At 45.2% G+C, this 17,472-nt stretch overlaps 1 protein-coding gene across 50 annotated transcripts in view; it reads left to right on the forward strand.

Moving 5' to 3' along the window:
- The window catches only part of NHS (NHS actin remodeling regulator), a 505,180-nt gene that overhangs the window by 334,484 nt on the left and 153,224 nt on the right, over window positions 1-17,472 (forward strand). For 45 of the 50 annotated variants that reach the window (XM_055564127.1, XM_055564142.1, XM_055564128.1 and 42 more), the window contains one exon: window positions 14,248-14,362. The exons of the other annotated variants lie outside the window; for them this stretch is intronic. In XM_055564127.1, coding sequence (XP_055420102.1) covers window positions 14,248-14,362 — 115 coding nt within the window. The remainder of the gene's footprint in view (window positions 1-14,247; window positions 14,363-17,472) is intronic. 50 annotated transcript variants of the gene reach the window in all.

Here is a 17,472-nt window from a genome sequence, read left to right on the forward strand (position 1 = left end):
AGAGTCCACCCTGCCCTTTGTCTTGGAGGAAATGGATGGGCTCCCCAGCTTCTGCCACCTCCCCTCAGTGTCACCCTGCCCTGAGTCCCAGGGAGAGAGCAGCCAGAGAAGAAAAGAAGCTGCTTCCAGTTGTACACACATAGGCATGTGCACTGCGAAAGGGGGAAAGAGCAGATGGGAAAGGGGAGGAAGTGGAGGGGAGGGGGAGAGAGGAAAAGGGACCCCCTTAAAAGAAGGGAGAGAAGGTGATTCAAATAGTTTTCAAAACGTGAATAAAGCTATTTAAAGTATCTTTCCCCTCGCTGTTTCCCCTCCTGTCCTTCCAGATAGAGTTGGAGATGCACTTCCCCCCACCCTGTATTTCTCCTCGGAAGCAGCAGATAAGTCAGGCCTCCCCATGGGAGTTGGCCCTCTGCCTCAGTGCCATGTGGCCCCAAAGGTCAAGGCGACAGAATCCCACACTCCCTGTGTGTCGGCTAGCTCACCAAGACCACTGGCAGGCCACTGGGCATGCCCGACAGAGCTGCCCATGTCTCAGCTCTCACAGTCCCAGAGTGTCACCTGGGTACCCTGTCCTGTGTAGAAGGCAGTCCCAGAGAGGGCCTTCGCCTTGGCATGTGAGCTGGATGGAATGTTCATACTGGCACCATGGAGAGCCCAGGAGGTCTGCCATATGTATTAGTACCATTGAGGGTAAACCCTGGGTTTCCCTCATATCTCAGTTGGTAAAGAATCCACCTGCAATGCAGGAGACCCTGGTTCAAGTGGCTGCCCACTCCAGTATTCTTGGGCTTCCCTTGTGGCTCAGCTGGTAAAGAATCCGCCCGCAGTGTGGGAGACCTGGGTTCGATCCCTGGGTTGGGAACATCCCCTGCAGAAGGGAATGGCTACCCACTCCAATATTCTGGCCTGGAGAATTCCATGGACTGTATAGTCCATGGGGTCGCAAAGAGTCGGACACGACTGAGTGACTTTCACCCACAGGGTAAACCCTAAGTGAGAGCATCCATGTCACACATATGGCACGTGTGTAGTAAGTGGTCAGGAAATATTAACTCCTATGATCTCCTAGTGCCTTGACCATCCTTCAGTACCCCTCCTTCCCCATTCTTCTCTATCTCGGCACCTTCTTTTTATCCTCCTTTGGTCTTACAACTGACAAGTATTTTTATTTGTTTGGTCACGTCCTTGCTGCTGTTCTACTTCCCTCACTAAACTGGAAGCTCATAATCAGGTTGACAGTGTTCGCTCTTGTGTCCTCAGAGGGGCCTGGCTCCTGGCAGTTGTGCAGGCAATATTTGTTGGTACATGAGTGGCTGGCGTACCTGGAATGTTTGCAATGTGTGTCTGGAGATGGGACAGGCTATAGCTGGGGATCACCTTGCTTCACTTCCTCATCCTGCCATCACATGCTTCAGACCCTAGCGCAGGCCTCTTTCCCAAAGGAGAAGCTGGAGATCCCTATCATGCTCCTTCCTCACTGTCCTCAGCCACCTAAGGAGTTGGATCTACACCCACACCCTAGTCCATCATGTATATATTCACCCTCAAATAATATTACAGACTGTGAAGCAATAAGCTAATGCAGTGTCCATTTGAGAATTTAGCTTGGCACCATTGGCAGTTAATTTCTCCTTTGTGTTACTGGAGACACTCTGATAAAATTAGAGAGGTGGATAGATTTTAGTCTCTTTTCACCTTCCAGACATTCCTTGAATTTTTCTCAAAATGATTGATATAAGACAAATCTCATTTTTTTTGGCTTATCCTCCCCCCAACCTTTGTCCCGGCCAAGGGGTGAACTATGGGAAAATCTCATGGGTGGTGTTCCAAACAACTTTCCCTTGATTAAATAACCCTTCTCCCAAGGGCTACTTGTGTGGTTTAAATTACTTAAAAAACAAAACTAACAATCCAGGGCAAGGGAATCAGTCTGAAAAAAATAGGAGGTGACCAACAGACTTGCCCTGTACAGCTGGAAAAGATGTGAAAAGCATGGGCTGCGAGCACCAAAGAGGATAAATAAACGTGTCACAAGTGCCATTAAGGAAACACATCTGCACACTGTCAGCAGTGAGGATAAACACACAACTGTTTTCCCTTTCACAGGGAGTGGTGATCAGGAGAGACGACCTGGCGGACCCCATCCAGATTCGCTCCATTTACATCTTCTTAAGACTGAGGGACGGGCACCTATTTAGCCTTGAAGGGTTCCCAGAATCTCTCAGCAGGAAGAAATCTTCAAAGAAAACAAATAGTATATTCATTCTGATTGCAGCTTACAGACAGGAGAACAAACAAGGAAAGAGTGAAAAGGTTATCTGGTAGACCTCAGTTGCCCAAGATTGGGATTTTGGATGTGACATGCTTCTCTGGTTTTCTTCCTTCTCCTAATTGCCCTGCCAGTAGGAAGAGCAAATGGAACTGACCTGACTGTCCTTTAGAGTTGCTGAGTATGGCCAGGATTTCTTCCCTTAGTCCACAATCCAAGATGTCCAGGGCCCATCAACTTCCCCAGTGTCTCAATGAGTAGCTTTATAAGTTGCTATGAACTGTAATCAGAATTCATGAACAATAACTAGGAGCCTAGGGAATTGTGATGGATCCATTGAAATCCTTATGGACCTAATTTGAGAAAAAGTTCAGATACACAAGGAAATGAATATGACCTCTGGAGATGCCAGCATTCTGGAACCTCCACACTGTACATTCCTAGGATTACTGAGAGTTCACTATTTAAATTTTAAATAGAACCTTCTTCATCTTGATTAGTTCAATATCTCTTCTAATGTGTGCCTCAATCAGGGAATGAAATATGATGACTATCTTAAAGCAGACTTAGATTCTAACATCTATATGTCCTTAGTCAACTAAGTTTCAAAATTTGGTCTAGAATGAATGAAACAATTTCAACCTCAATTTTTCATGCTTTTAGAAAGTGGCCAAAGACAAATATGTGATTTCATTTATGTGTAGCATCTTAAAAATAATGCTGGAGGGCTTATTTACAAAACAGAAATAGACTTACAGACATAGAAAACAAATTTACAGTTACTGAAGCAGGGGTGGGGGTGGGGAGAGGGATAAATTAGGAGTTTGGGATTAACAGATACACACTGCTTATATATAAAATAGATCAACATCAAGGACCTCTACTCAATATTTTGTAATAGCTTACAAGGGAAAAGGATCTGAACAAGAATAGATACATGTGTATGTATAACTGAATCACTTTTCTGTACACCTGAAACTAACACAACTTTGTAAATCAACCATACTTCAATTTATATAGCTATAGATATAGATGTAAACATTTTTTAAGTAACCAAAAAATTGCCAGCACCTCAGAACTTACATTTGACTTTGGAAGGTGCCCCTGGTTTATTAGTTGACATGCTGAGTGTTGCCTTCAAATATGATCATAGAGAAATGGCAGGAACCAAGTCAGGTGGAATTAGAAACATGTCTTCTCCCCCCTCCCCTACCTTCTCAACTTCATCAATCTGTTTCCTCATCTGTACAAGAGGGTGGGAGTAGAGAGATTAGAGTATGTCTAAGGACTCTTGTAGTACCATAGTTCTGCAATTTAATGGAATATATATATTAAGTTCAGTTCAGTCACTCAGTCATGTCCAACTCTTTGTGACCCCATGAATCACAGCACACCAGGCCTCCTTGTCCATCACCAAATCCTGGAGTTCACTCAAACTCATGTCCATCGAGTCAGTGATGCCATCCAGCCATCTCATCTCCTCTCATCTCTGTCGTCCCCTTCTCCTCCTGCCCCCAATCCCTCCCAGCATCAGGGTCTTTTCCAATGAGTCAACTCTTCGCATGAGGTGGCCAAAGTATTGGAGTTTCAGCTTTAGCATCAGTCCTTTCAATGAACACCCAGGACTGATATCCTTTAGAATGGACTGGTTGGATCTCCTTGCAGTCCAAGGGACTCTCAAGAGTCTTTTCCAACACCACAGTTCAAAAGCATCAATTCTTCGGCGCTCAGCTTTCTTCACAGTCCAACTCTCACATCCATACATGACCACTGGAAAAACCATAGCCTTGACTAGACGGACCTTTGTTGGCAAAGTAATGTCTCTGCTTTTCAATATGCTATCTAGGTTGGTCATAACTTTCCTTCCAAGGAGTAAGTTTTTTTTTTAATTTCATGGCTGCAATCACCATCTGCAGTGATTTTGGAGCCCCCCAAAATAAAGTTTAACACTGTTTCCACTGTTTCCCATCTATTTCCCATGAAGTGATGGGACCAGATGCCATGATCTTCATTTTCTGAATGTTTAGCTTTAAGCCAACTTTTTCACTTTCCTCTTTCACTTTCATCAAGAAGCTTTTTGTTCCTCTTCACTTTCTGCCATAAGGGTGGTGTCATCTGCATATCTGAGGTTATTGATATTTCTCCCGGCAATCTTGATTCCAGCTTGTGCTTCTTCCAGCCCAGCATTTCTCATGATGTACTCTGCATAGCGTTAAATAAGCAGGGTGACAATATACAGCCTTGACGTACTCCTTTTCCTATTTGGAACCAGTCTGTTGTTCCATGTCCAGTTCTAACTGTTGCTTCCTGACCTTCATATAGGTTTCTCAAGAGGCAGATCAGGTGGTCTGGTATTCCCATCTCTTTCAGAATTTTCCACAGTTATATGCACCCTGATTTAATTCTGAGCTATTCATTCATTTAACAAACCTGTTTGAGTGCCAGTTCGAGTGCTACTGTGTTAGTCAAGAAAGATAAAAAGATGAATGAGATACCATTCTTATACTAGAAAGGGTATACACTGTTAAATATGCAATGAACACTTCATAAATGCTGATGAAGGGCATGCAAAGTTGAGGTCACCAGCTGTACCGAATGATGCTAGGATTAATGATACTCTTTAATTTTGCCAACATTCAGTGTCTCCTATTAGAGACTTTTAGCATTTTCCAGCTGTTGGAAATGATCAGAGAAGTGTATACACCCACTAACTATGAAGAATGCTCTCGGACACAGAAGCCCAGAAGGATTCCATACTGTGTCACAGTTACACATGGGTAGATGTCTAGCCTGGACTAGGATCCATCCAGCCTTCCAGGCACCCCAGCGTTGGGTGAGTTGATAGTTAAGGAAGTGGACTTGGAGCCCAACTGCCAGGTTCAAGTTCTGGCTCTGCCACTTACATGTTGGGTGACCTTGGGCAAGTTATTTCACTTCTCTTAGTTCCCCCCTCCATCAAATGGGACTAGGGAGTAATTGGTCGCATAGGGTGTGTGGATTAACTGAGTTGCGACATGTCTAAATGCTCAGTTTCATATTTAATAATAGCTGTTAGCAACTAGAAGTAAGGCTAGCATACATCCTAACATACAGCCTAAAATCAGCTGCCAGTATTAAATAATCAAAACTCGTGTTATAGCTGGATCTTAGATGTGTCTAAGATATTTCCTGAGTAAATTGTGTCTATTAAAAATAAAGACCCTGCTTCCAGCAGTGCCTGGCACCTATTAAGTGTTCACGAGGTGTTAGCCTTATCTATGTCGCGATAGTCTCTCTCTTCCCTACAGTGTTGGAGAGGGGGTTTTAAGAGCTTCATTGGAGCTCAGAGATGATGCTCCCCAGCCCCACTCTGTGCAGGAATGTGTGAATGTGTGAGTGTGTGTTTGTGGACAAGGTGTGTGTGTCTTGTGGCTGAGATCAGTCAGAATTTCCGTTGCAGGAAACCTAATTCAGCTGTGTAAGCCTGGTGAGATTGTGAGATTCAGATGCTTTGTCAACATTTATTGCCATTTCTAGGCAAGAAACATTTCCCCTGATCAGATTGTTTTGGCCAGGAAGTCTTGCATTTCCAAAGCAAGTAAAAAGTGAAAAAAAATCATTCTCAGTACACGACACAATTTACAGTTAGCTTCTCAGGAATGTGTGTCATGTTTTAAACGCGAGTAGGTTGATGTTCTGCAAACATCCCAGTGCTTCATATTTATAGCGTGCTTTATTTTAGTGTTAACAATGAATGAGAAAAAAAGCGGAACTTTCTGCAGGCAATCTTTTCCCTATTTTTTGTCTTGATGCTATTTTGATTTGGAAGCAGCCTTGTTTCTCCTGTCTGTTTCAAACACTGCAGGATTCCATTCTCTTGCTTGCCCTTTTTTCCCCCCCCAAAGGAAACACTTCAATTGCTTTTATTGATGAGGAGAAGAAAAATCTAAACAACAGGCAAGCAAGCTAATGAGAGGCAGGCTGATGTGACAGCCAGCACAGAGCAAAACCAATTATGCCTCTTCATGTAGGTGTACCAGGTTCAGAAGGAGACAGTGAAGAAGTGTAGCAGGTGCGGTCGGCACCCTGCCCCCACCCCTAAGCCCATCAAGAGGTTTGTTCACCTCTAGTGCAGTATACAGTCTGCTGCCCACCTCCAGCTTCTGACTGCAATGCACCCACTGCAGCCTTTCTGTCCGAGGCTTTCTCAGGAGCATGCTCCACACCTCTCCACACACATAGCAACCTTCACCCAAAGAGTAGGGGGGATTTGCTGGAGGAATACTCGAAATTCCTCCTCCCCCCTCAGTGGGACAGTCCTCAGAGGCACTCCACGCTCTCTCAGCGGGTCCCCTGCAGAATCAAGCTCCCATCACCCACAGTGACTTGCACTGGCTTCCTTCCTTCCCCTGTCTTACCCCACCCCTGCCCTCCCTTGCTGGGCTTTCTGGAATCACCTCGTGCTCCTAAATCATCCACTCGGGGCAGTTTTTTGGGGAACCCAAAATAGGACAAGAACCTAAAACTATTTACCCAATTATAGCTCGTATCCTGCCCCTCTCTTCCCCACACTGTCTGAACGCCAGGATCAAAGTTGGGGAAATCACAGCATTTTTACTTCTGTAATCTCATGTGGAATATGCAGTTCTCTTTAGGTTGTGAAGCTAAGGTTTCTTCGGCTGCTGATTTTCATTCATTCACTTGGCCAATCTTTATTGAGCACCTACTAGATACCACATATTCTGGGAGCAAATCTTTATTGAGCACCTACTAAGATACCACATACAACTCTGGTTTCTGGCTTTATACCAACGATCAAAGCAGACAGAACTTCTGCACTTATGATGGCAGTCTCAGGGGAGGAGACAGACCATCAACAATTAACATAATGAATGTATGAATGTGTAAAGTCTATTGTGTGTTAGAAAATGGTAACTGCTCGGGACTAAAGCAGCTGCTGCTGCCACTAAGTCACTTCAGTCGTGTCCGACTCTGTGCTACCTCATAGACGGCAGCCCACCAGGCTCCCCCGTCCCTACAATTCTCCAGGCAGGGATACTGGAGTGGGTTGCCATTTCCTTCTCCAATGAAATGTGAAAGTGAAAAGTGAAAGTGAAGTCGCTCAGTCATGTCCGACTCTTAGCGACCCCATGACTGCAGCCTACCATGGGATTTTCCAGGCAAGAGTACCAGAGTGGGGTGCCATTGCCTTCTCCACTCGGGACTAAAGAAATCACATTAAACAAGAGGCATTGGCAGCGTGAGGTGTGGGGGAATGGTTTCAGTTCTAACTGAGCTTGTCAGTCACTTTTCTGTCTCCTGCAGAGGGGAGACGATGGAGCTTGATTCTGGGACCAGCTGCCCACCCCACCTGCCACCCCTGGAACAGCCCACCGCTTTCTCCTTATTTTCCAAATCAGTCTCCAAGCAGAAGTTAACATTATTAATAGCCACAAAGGACAGGAAACAAATGTCTTTCTTCTCAGTAGATGAAATTTTTTTACTCACATTGACTTCTTTGCTCAAACCTAGAGCTTAGGTAAGTCCTTCATTGGAAGGACTGATGCTGAAGTTCCAATACTTTGGCCACCTGATGCGAAAAACTGACTCATTGGAAAAGACCCTGATGCTGGGAAAGATTGAAGGCAGGAGGAAAAGGGGACGACAGAGGATGAGATGGTTCAATGGCATCACTGACTCAATGGGCATGAGTTTGAGCAAGCTCCGGGAGTTGGTAATGGACAGGGAAGCCTGGCATGCTGCAGTCCATGGGGTCACAAAGAGTCAGACATGATTGAGTGACTGAACTGAATTGAGAGCTTGACTAACAGAAGATACCAAGAAGGAAATGGTCAATTAGTGACGGAGGAGCCTGGTAGGCTGCAGTCCATGGGGTCACTGAGGGTCGGACACGACTGAGCGACTTCACTTTCACTTTTCACTTTCATGCATTGGAGAAGGAAATGGCAACCCACTCCAGTGTTCTTGCCTGGAGAATCCTAGGGACGGGGGAGCCTGGTGAGCTGCCGTCTATGGGGTGGCACAGAGTCGGACACGACTTAAGCGACTTAGCAGTAGCAGTATGCCAGGAACTGCCTCTCTGAAGCCCAGTTGAACATTCCTGACCAACCTTGCAAGAGCCCAGACCCCTAGGGCAGGAAGGGCAAGGAGGAAATAGGAGAGTGTGCCTAGTCCCAATTCCCCTGTAATTACTCATGAAGCTTAATCATTAGTTTCAGGGGCAGGGGGGCAACGCTTGTGCACAGTGGAGAAATCTGAGTTTCACCCTCTCCTGCCTCCTGGGGCCAGGCGTACATAATACTGGAACAAAGGGCTGGTCTCAAAGGTGCAACTTTGGATGCGGTTGCCAGGGAGACAGGGAGCAGGGGGGGAAGTTTTAATATCCCTCCCCAGAAGCAGGCATCGGTGGTTAAGGATGGAGCTCAGGTTTCTTATGATTGCACCTATTTCTGGGATTATTCCCAGGGAGGAAGAAAAGTATAGAAAGAGAACTGGCCCAGGTCAGTGGTTGGGCAGGAAGATGGAGGGCTGGTGCTAGGGCAAGAATGGCCACTTTCACCAAAGGGTTGACAGTAGAGAGGCACCCCAGGGGTGGAAAGAGACACTGGGAGCAGAATGGGGTGGAGAGGAGCCACAGAAACCACCTCAGAGGGAGGGTTTTTGGGAAACTGGGACCACCAGCCGTGAAGTGAACTGAAGGAAGAGAGACAAGCCAAAGACACTATAGAATCTTGTTGGAATTGGCTAATAATTCCAACAAAGTGAGATTGTCTGGGTCTGGCTTATCCTCTACTGTGTGATTTCTGTGCAATTGCTTGGGGGGAAGGCAGGCTGATCTAGTCTTCGAAATTAAGGATTTAATTAGGAAATGGGGATTTCCTGCTTTTTTTGAGTTGCCTCTCACCTCCCCCCACCCCACCCACTTCCCCGCTTAGTGACTTGAGACTGATGAAGGCAAGATCCTGTGTGAATGTGTAGGATGAAACACTTTGTCAGGAAAACAAGCAAATAAATTTGACAGCTGCTTGATGTAGGACAGTCATTAAATTTTGAAGAATGGAGGTCTTCTATTATTTAGTGATGTTAATCTCTCTTCCAAAATAGAAAAAACAAATGGGCTCCAGAATTGCAGAGCAAGAAGTTGTGTTGTTTGCTTTGCTGAAAATTGCCAAGGACTCCGCCTCCCCCTGCTCCCTTTCTTCACAGGGCTACTAAGCTGGGCTTGTCAGGCCAGCATCTGTCAATAATTTGCTTGGGTTTTCAGGGGCTTGTGTTTAGATCTTGGTTTCATTCGGTTCCCTGACTTGCCTCCTCTTTACTCTCCCATTACCTGACTTTTTGAGTATGTCCCCACTTTTTAGATTTGTTGATGAACAGGGAGGCCTGGCATGCTGCAGTCCATGGGGTTGCAAAGAGTCGGACACAACTGAGTGACTGAACTGACTGACTGATGGGGGAAATGGGATGAAGAAGTAGAACTGAAGTTATTTATTTTCCTGCATGGGGGTGTTTCTGGGAAGAAGATTTGGTAGGAAGTGCAGCTGAAATGCTGGCCAAAAGGAAAGTTTAGAAAATTCTGTGGTTTTCTTTGTGCTGTTACTTAGGAAGGATGACTAAGAATTGATGTATTTCTTTTCCAAGAAAGGCTGAAGTACCACAGGAGATTTAAAAAAAAAAGATTATAGAGCGATGTTCCATCTTGACTCTATGAAAGTCTGGAAGTGAGAAGAGATGTCTGATGGGGGCAGGATTGGGGCAGGGATGGTCAACAGGGACTGCTCTGATGACTTTGTGAAGAGAGAGACCTTTGAGCTTTCCCTCAGACACAGAGGAGAATGGCACTCTCCCTGGGCCGGCCAGGGCAGAGCCAGACTCTGCACAGAGAGGCCTCGTGGTGTCCTGTGTGGTCCCCCATGGTCTGAGTAAGTGCAGCTCAGTGCCCAGGGCTGAATCCTGCCTTTGCAACTTACCAGCTGCATGACCTGGGTCTAGCTCCTTAATCAGTCTCTGTGCCTTTGTTTCCTCTTCTATACAATAAAAAGATAATAAACCCAAGTTCTAAAAGCGTGTGTCCACAGGCAGGCACACACACCCATGTGTGAATGCACACTACTGATGGCTGCCTGGTTAGGAGAACCTGTGACTGTGAGGCTGAGTTAACTTGATCAGGATCAAGTGGGCATCAAACCCACACCTTGACTACCACTAGCACCACGTGTCAACCTTCTGATTGACTTACTGGACTTCCTGTCATGGATTGGGCTTGAATTGTGCTGGGGCGCATCTGAACATGTGTTTCATGGCCTTTGCAGTAGAGCATTCCATGAGGCGCTCTCTTCATGTCACTTGGGGTACCACTCTCCAATGATATCCCATAGCCAATTCAGTCAAGAGTATCATTCAACATATATTTATTAGACACCTGCTGCATAATTTTAGGTGTTGGAGATATTAATACAATAGGCTGCTAATCAGATAAGGCCCCTGACCTTATAGAGCTTATATTCCAGGGAAGAGAGGCAGACAATAAACTATGTCAGATAGTGATGTGTGTCAGGAGGGCTGTGGAAAAGATGTCACAGATCCCTCGCTCAACAAGGAATGCCTTCACACCCATTCCTTCTTTTATTCATAAGCTTTCCGTAGGGCAGTTGTGAATCTAAAGAGCTGCCTGCCCTCCAAGTGTTTACACAAACTGTCCCTCGCCCCTTCCTCTCCAAACTAGGCATCTTGTGTTCAACAGAATGACCTGGGGCAGTTAAATTTGAGTCAGAGTCATTCAACGTGGCGGGGTCCGCCAGGCATGGCCACCCAGACAAATTATTTCCGGCAGAGGCATTACACACGTGCGTTTTGCAGGCCTTGAGCTGAACCGGCAGCTGGGGGAGGAATTCCCAGCACATACAGGACTCCAAAAGGAAATGAGGGGAAATCCGCCTTCCTGCTGCCCCAGCCTGTCCCTCTTCATGTTCAGGCCAAAGGTGCCCCCAATTGATTGTAGAGCTCCCTGTACCATTTCCTTTGTCAGGCCAGACTGGGGATAAATATCATGTCTCTAGTCAGGATTCTCTGCCATTGAGTGAGTTGTAAGTTGACTCTGATTGAGTTTTCAGGACAACGTTCGTGTAAAAGTTCATTGAGGCTGTTTGCAAACTGGAGGTTATTGATCCAGTTGTGCATGTGGATGTGGCAACGAGCAGATGTCCCCAACTCTTCCTCTCTCTCTTTGTTTTCTGAGAGGGCTGGAAGTTGGCACAGAGGCGGCCTTGATCAACATGGATAAGCTCGTCACTGAGACAGGCTATTTGTGTCTGTGCAGGAAGACAGGAAGCTTTCCTTTTGAGGGGATGATGGGCACTGAGGAGAGGTGGGGCGGCTGAGTTTTCTAGATTGTCTGATTTGAAAATCAGGGACTCAAAGGAACTCTGTCCTTCTGAAGTAATTGCATCCCGGCACTGCTGAACTTCCTTTGGGTTTCAGCTTTCACCCCAACCAGGCTCCGAGGCAGGAGGACAAAGCAGAGGGTGCCCAGCACAGCCCCACGGGCTGCTCCATGTAGCCGCGGCTCTGCTTCCTGGGCAGAGTAGCTGGGTGTCCTGTTTCTCCTTCTCCTCTTGCTAGACGCCTCTGTGCGCTTCTCATTGCCTTGTGCACATTGGTGTCTACAAGGAAGCCGCCACACAAAGCTGTGTTCTGCAAAAAGAGGTGGTACCATAGGCAAATTGATGCTTCTGAACTGCAGTGTTGGAGAAGACTCTTTAGAGTCCCTTGGACTTCAAGGAGATAAAACCAGTCCATCCTAAAGAAAATCAACCCTGAATGTTCATTAGAAGGACTGATGCTAAAGCCGAAGCTCCAGCATTTTGGCTACCTGATACAAAGAGCTGACTCATTAGAAAAGACCCTGATGCTAGGAAAGGTTGAAAACAGGAGAAGGGGACGACAGAGGATGAGACAGTTGGATGGCATCACCAACTTGATGGACATGAGTTTGAGCAAGCTCCGGGAGTTGGTGATGGACAGGGAAGCCTGGCGTGCTGCAGTCCATGGGGTCGCAAAGAGTCAGACACAACTGAGTGACTGAACTGAACTGAACCACAGGCAAAAGTTGAGTTTGGCACTAATATCAGTGTTAACTCTACTGCTCTGTTTTTGTAATACAAACAAATCTTATAAGACCACAGGTTACTCGGGTGGAATCTGGGAGGTTGATTCAACAAGAACCAGAAAAAGAATATTGCTGGGAGTGCTGATAGAACGCCTAAAATACTTCCAATGAGAAAGCATTTTAAGCATTCCCAGTCACTTAAGTGTCCCTACTTTCAAATGCCTCTTCACAAACAAATAGTTGCTCAAGGAAGTCTTCCTGCATGGTATTAGGTTGGCCTGGCTTCAACACTTAAAGATGAAAAACTATACTTTGGAAAATAACGTTTTCTGTCTTATACTCATCACTAGTGTAAGGACTTACCATTTTTTCATTTAGTCTGAGTTAGGCTGACTTAACAGTTTGCCTACTATTGTTTAGTTGCTCGGTCATGTCCAGCTCTGTGTGACCTCATGGACTGTAGCCCACTAGGCTCCTCTGTCCATGGGATTTCCCAGGTAAGAATACTGGAGTGGGTTGCCATTTCCTTCTCCAGGGGATCTTCCTGACCCAGGGGTTGAATCCTTATCTCCTGCATTGCAGGGGAATTCTTTATTGCTGAGTCACCAGGGAAGCTCACAGTTTGGTTATATCATTTTAATTAAAAAAGTAATATAGTTATTTGCTTGTGGCAAAAAAATACATAATAAAGATGAAAAAGTGATGTATACAATTTTTCAAAAGTGGAAAGTGGCCCCTCTCCAACTGTTCCCCAAACTTAACCATGGTTTATTGCTCCAGCTATATATCCTTGGGCAGGATACCTAAGTTTTCTGTGCCTCAGTTTCTCCATCTGAAAAAGGGAGCTGGTATTAGTACTTATCTCAGAGTTGCTCCGAGGATTTAGTACACCATTTGGCATATATTCTGACTAAACCAATGTTAGCTGTTGTTGTCAGTAGTATGTACTTTTTCTATACATCATTGTTGATTTTGCATCTTTCTTGGATTCAGACCTTTCAGGGTATGGCACAGCCTTAGTGAGCAGTATTTTCACTCAGCTCTATCTTCACTCAGTAGATAGAGCTCGTGTAAGTAAAGAAGCCCTGCCTCTATTTGGCTGTGTCTAGAGGGATCCAATGTGGTTCCATTTTCTTCATGGCTTCTAAGAAACACCAAGCCTTCTTGAGTAGGAAGAGGCGGTGAGTTAGAATGCACCTTTGGCTCTGAGTAGGGACCTGACAGATAAGGCTCTTCCTTCCTTTGCCAGCCCCATGGGGCCTCAATGTAGGTGCCATCACCCAGAGGAAGCTCCACTTCCCAGGACTATGATGTGGGATTTATGGCCCCCAAAATAGCTCAGAGCAATGTAGGTGGAAAGAAGAGGGAGCCAAGATCTCATACTAGATGAGTTGATGGAGAAGTATTTGAGGGTTTAGTTTTGTTTTCTTTTTTTTAATGAAATGGAAAAAACGAGCTTTGGGGATTTTTTTTGTGAGCGTGTGTGTGTGTGTGTGTGTGTGTGCCAATTTCACTACGAAAGCCAGAGTAAAAGCATATCTGTGTGGGTGCCATCTGAGAAAAGGCAAGACCAGACTGGAGAGAGTTGTTTGCTTGCTTGTGTCCCTCTCCAAAACCAAGGGTGTTTGTTATCAGATCACTTAATTTTAAAAGTCTGGTGGAGGAGTCAGAGAGCCTGTCTCACTGGCCTTGTTCCACCTTGTGCGGCCTGGACCATGTTACTTAACCTCTCTGGGCCCAGGTGTCTCATCTATTTAAGAAAGTGAGGCTAGAAGTGCTATTTTGGGGGAATGAGAGATGTGACAGTGGGTCATGCTGTCACCTTTTTGGGTGAATGTGGGCTTATCTGTCCATTCTCTCCTGGAAGCTTCCTTCCCAGCATGGAGAGCTCCAGGTGCCTGCATTGAGAATGGCTACAAGGAAAGCAGAGGACAAGCCACTGCGCTCAAGGGCTTTGGAAACCAAGAGACCGCAAAGCACAGGTATAAAAGCTGCCTGAACACTTACTGAGGCACAGGATAAAATGAGTCACCACAGGAGTATTTCAGAGTAAGATGATAGATGCTGAGAGAAAATGTGGCTGGAAACCCACATGGAGTTGACAGAGTGACAGGATACCTTGTCAGTTGCTTTTACAGTTAAGAGATCAGGTTCCCTATTTGAGCCACACACCCCCGGCCACCTTCTATGAACAAACACAGCCATTTACTTGAGTTCTGAGAGTGCCCCCTGATGTCACTTGACCTCTGATAGGACCAGAATCTACGCCTTGACCTCTAATCAACCCTCTCTGTCTACCAGGACTTGGGAAGCTGGGCTGAGATCCCATAAACAAAAGCCTGAAACACCGAGATGCGCAGGCGCACTGCTTTATAGCCACCATCAGTCCTTCGCTATGCTGTAGGCTTTGCACAGGCATCAGAGGTTTCTTTTCTGAACCTCTGAGGTTGACAGGACAGGGAATGATAATACCATTTTTGTCTTAACTTCTTGAGTGACTGGTTTATTAGTGAACCATGGGGGGAGGGCGAGGACCTAACGATTGGATTTCCTCATACCCAAGACAGTGCTGATTTCGTAACTTGGCATTCCTAGGGGAAGATACAAATACTGTACATTGACATGTATTAACTTACTGAGTCATTACTATATGCAACAACTGCAAATCTTCATTAAAGAATGCAATTTTTTCACTGTATAATAAAGATGAGATGCCTCTCACACTCTTCTTTAGCTTCTTTCAAAAACAGACTACCCAACTGGTAACTGTCCAGTTGGAGTCAGTGAAACAGGTACCTGAGCTAATTATTGAACTGAGCAGAGTAAAAACTACATAATACCTCCTAGCACAATGCATGCCTTCCCCTCCTCAGCAGGTCTGCTGCTCTGGGGGTAGGGGGTAGGACCCACGAGGTTTAAGTCCTGCAAAAATCAGTTTGCTTGACCACGTACTAAAAGTGAGTCCTGTACACAATGCCTTTTGGGCTGAAACCAGTGGTCCACTGAATCTGCTTGGGAACTGATTTGTTAATTATTCTTTTCTTTTTGTGACATTTTTTAAGATAAACTTACTTGGGCCAGCCTCCTAGAAAACCTTTTAAAATGCTAATTGTGCGAATAATGTAAAAATGAGTCATGTGGCGCACTCAGCACTTGACTAATTAACAAGCATTAAATAAACCCTCGCCTAGAAATTCTACACTGGACTGTAGGAATGGCAGAGCGCTTCATGGAGCCCCAGTTGGGTGACTCTGGTTTAAGTAAATAGGCTCTTACAGGACTTGGCCAGTGGAAATCAGCTATTACTGGGCACAGCGCTATGTTTCTACCAAAGTTGAACATTGTTGGTGGTTTCAATTCAGGGAATATTTGCTGAGCTCCTGAAGGGTCTGTGATTGGCCTGAGGAAGAGAGATATAGAGATGAATTAGACACAAAGGATGCCCTTTAAAGTTAATAATCTAGTGAAAGACAGAGGCAAATAATCAAAGATAGCAGTGGGATTCTTTGACAGAATACCCAACTAATGGTGACTTAAATGATAAAGATATTTAATTATCTTAGAAAATATCGTGTCTGAAGGTAGATGGTTCTAGGGTTGGTTCAGTAGTTTGACAGTATCATTCACACCAGGATCTTCCCTTTCTTTTGCTTTGCCATTCTCATCATGTGGGCTTTTTGTAGGCTTGTTGTCTCTTGGTTGCACTATGATTGTCTTGCTCCAAGTACCATATTCTCAAATGACAGAGCTCATAAACAGTAAGCAAGTAGAAGATTGTGTTCGCTTACATGCTGTTTGCCAGAACAAGTCACCTGGCCACACCTACCTGCAAAGGTTGGGGGGGGGTTGCCTACAAGTCCCTTTGGCTGGGAAACCACTTTCCATCATCATCTCGGTTCCTGTGATCCCTGTAGAAGGGATTTTAAAAGTTTATTGGGCAATGGGACCTCTCTGCCACGTAAAAAATAAGTGCTCACAGTACAGAAAGTACAGATGTGTATTGTTCAGTCGCTAAGTCATGTCTAACTCTTTGCAACCCCATGGACTGCAGCACACCAGGCTTCCGTGTCCTTTACTATCTCCCAGAGGTTGCTCAAACTCACGTCCATTGACTATGGAGACAGTTAATACTGCCTTGAAAAGTGATGGAAGGTTTTGCAGAGGGGCTGACATTTGAGTGGTATCCCCAGGTAGATGGGGAGAGAAATTCAATCAGGAAATCCAATGGGCGGAGACCCAGAGACATGAAAGAGCTTGTCAGATTCTTGTGCTGTTTGTATTTTCTTGTCCTCTTTCCCTCATCTTTTGGTGAAACCTCCATACCTAGCAAGTCATTGAACTCCTCGGGGTCTCAGAGTCCTCATTTATAAAAATGAGGCAATGGGATTCTGTAATTGTCAAAAGATCTCCAAAGTGCTCTCATTCATTCCTTGTCTACCGTCTGAGTTTTAGGAAGACGATATTACCAAGCAGTCTCACACCATTTCTTACATGAACAGTAGAGATGTTTCTTTAATCTTACCTCCTCTGTAAAAAATACATTTCTCAGGGGGACAGTGTGGTATTATAGGCAGAGTGTGAGATTGGGAATCACAGATCTGAATTGAACACCAAACTTTGCCATTTATTCACTGTGTGACCTTGAGAAGACACTCCAGATCTCTACGTCTCAGTTTCCTCATTTGTAAAATAGAGATTATGGTATTTTTCTTGCTTGGTTCTTTGGGAGACTTAGTTGTTATTAAACATGTAGCACAGAGGGATGGTATGGGGAGGGAGGAGGGAGGAGGGTTCAGGGTGGGGAACACATGTATACCTGTGGCGGATTCATTTTGATATTTGGCAAAACTAATACAATTATATAAAGTTTAAAAATAAAATAAAATTAAAAAAAAAAACATGCCAGTCCAGGTTCGATGCACGATACTGGATGCTTGGGGCTGGTGCACTGGGACGACCCAGAGGGATGGAATGGGGAGGGAGGAGGGAGGAGGGTTCAGGATGGGGAACACATGTATACCTGTGGCGGATTCATTTTGATATTTGGCAAATCTAATACAGTTATGTTAAGTTTAAAAATAAAAAAAAAAAA

This window comes from Bubalus kerabau, chromosome X, assembly GCF_029407905.1.
Source record: "Bubalus kerabau isolate K-KA32 ecotype Philippines breed swamp buffalo chromosome X, PCC_UOA_SB_1v2, whole genome shotgun sequence".
Taxonomy (NCBI): domain Eukaryota; kingdom Metazoa; phylum Chordata; class Mammalia; order Artiodactyla; family Bovidae; genus Bubalus; species Bubalus kerabau.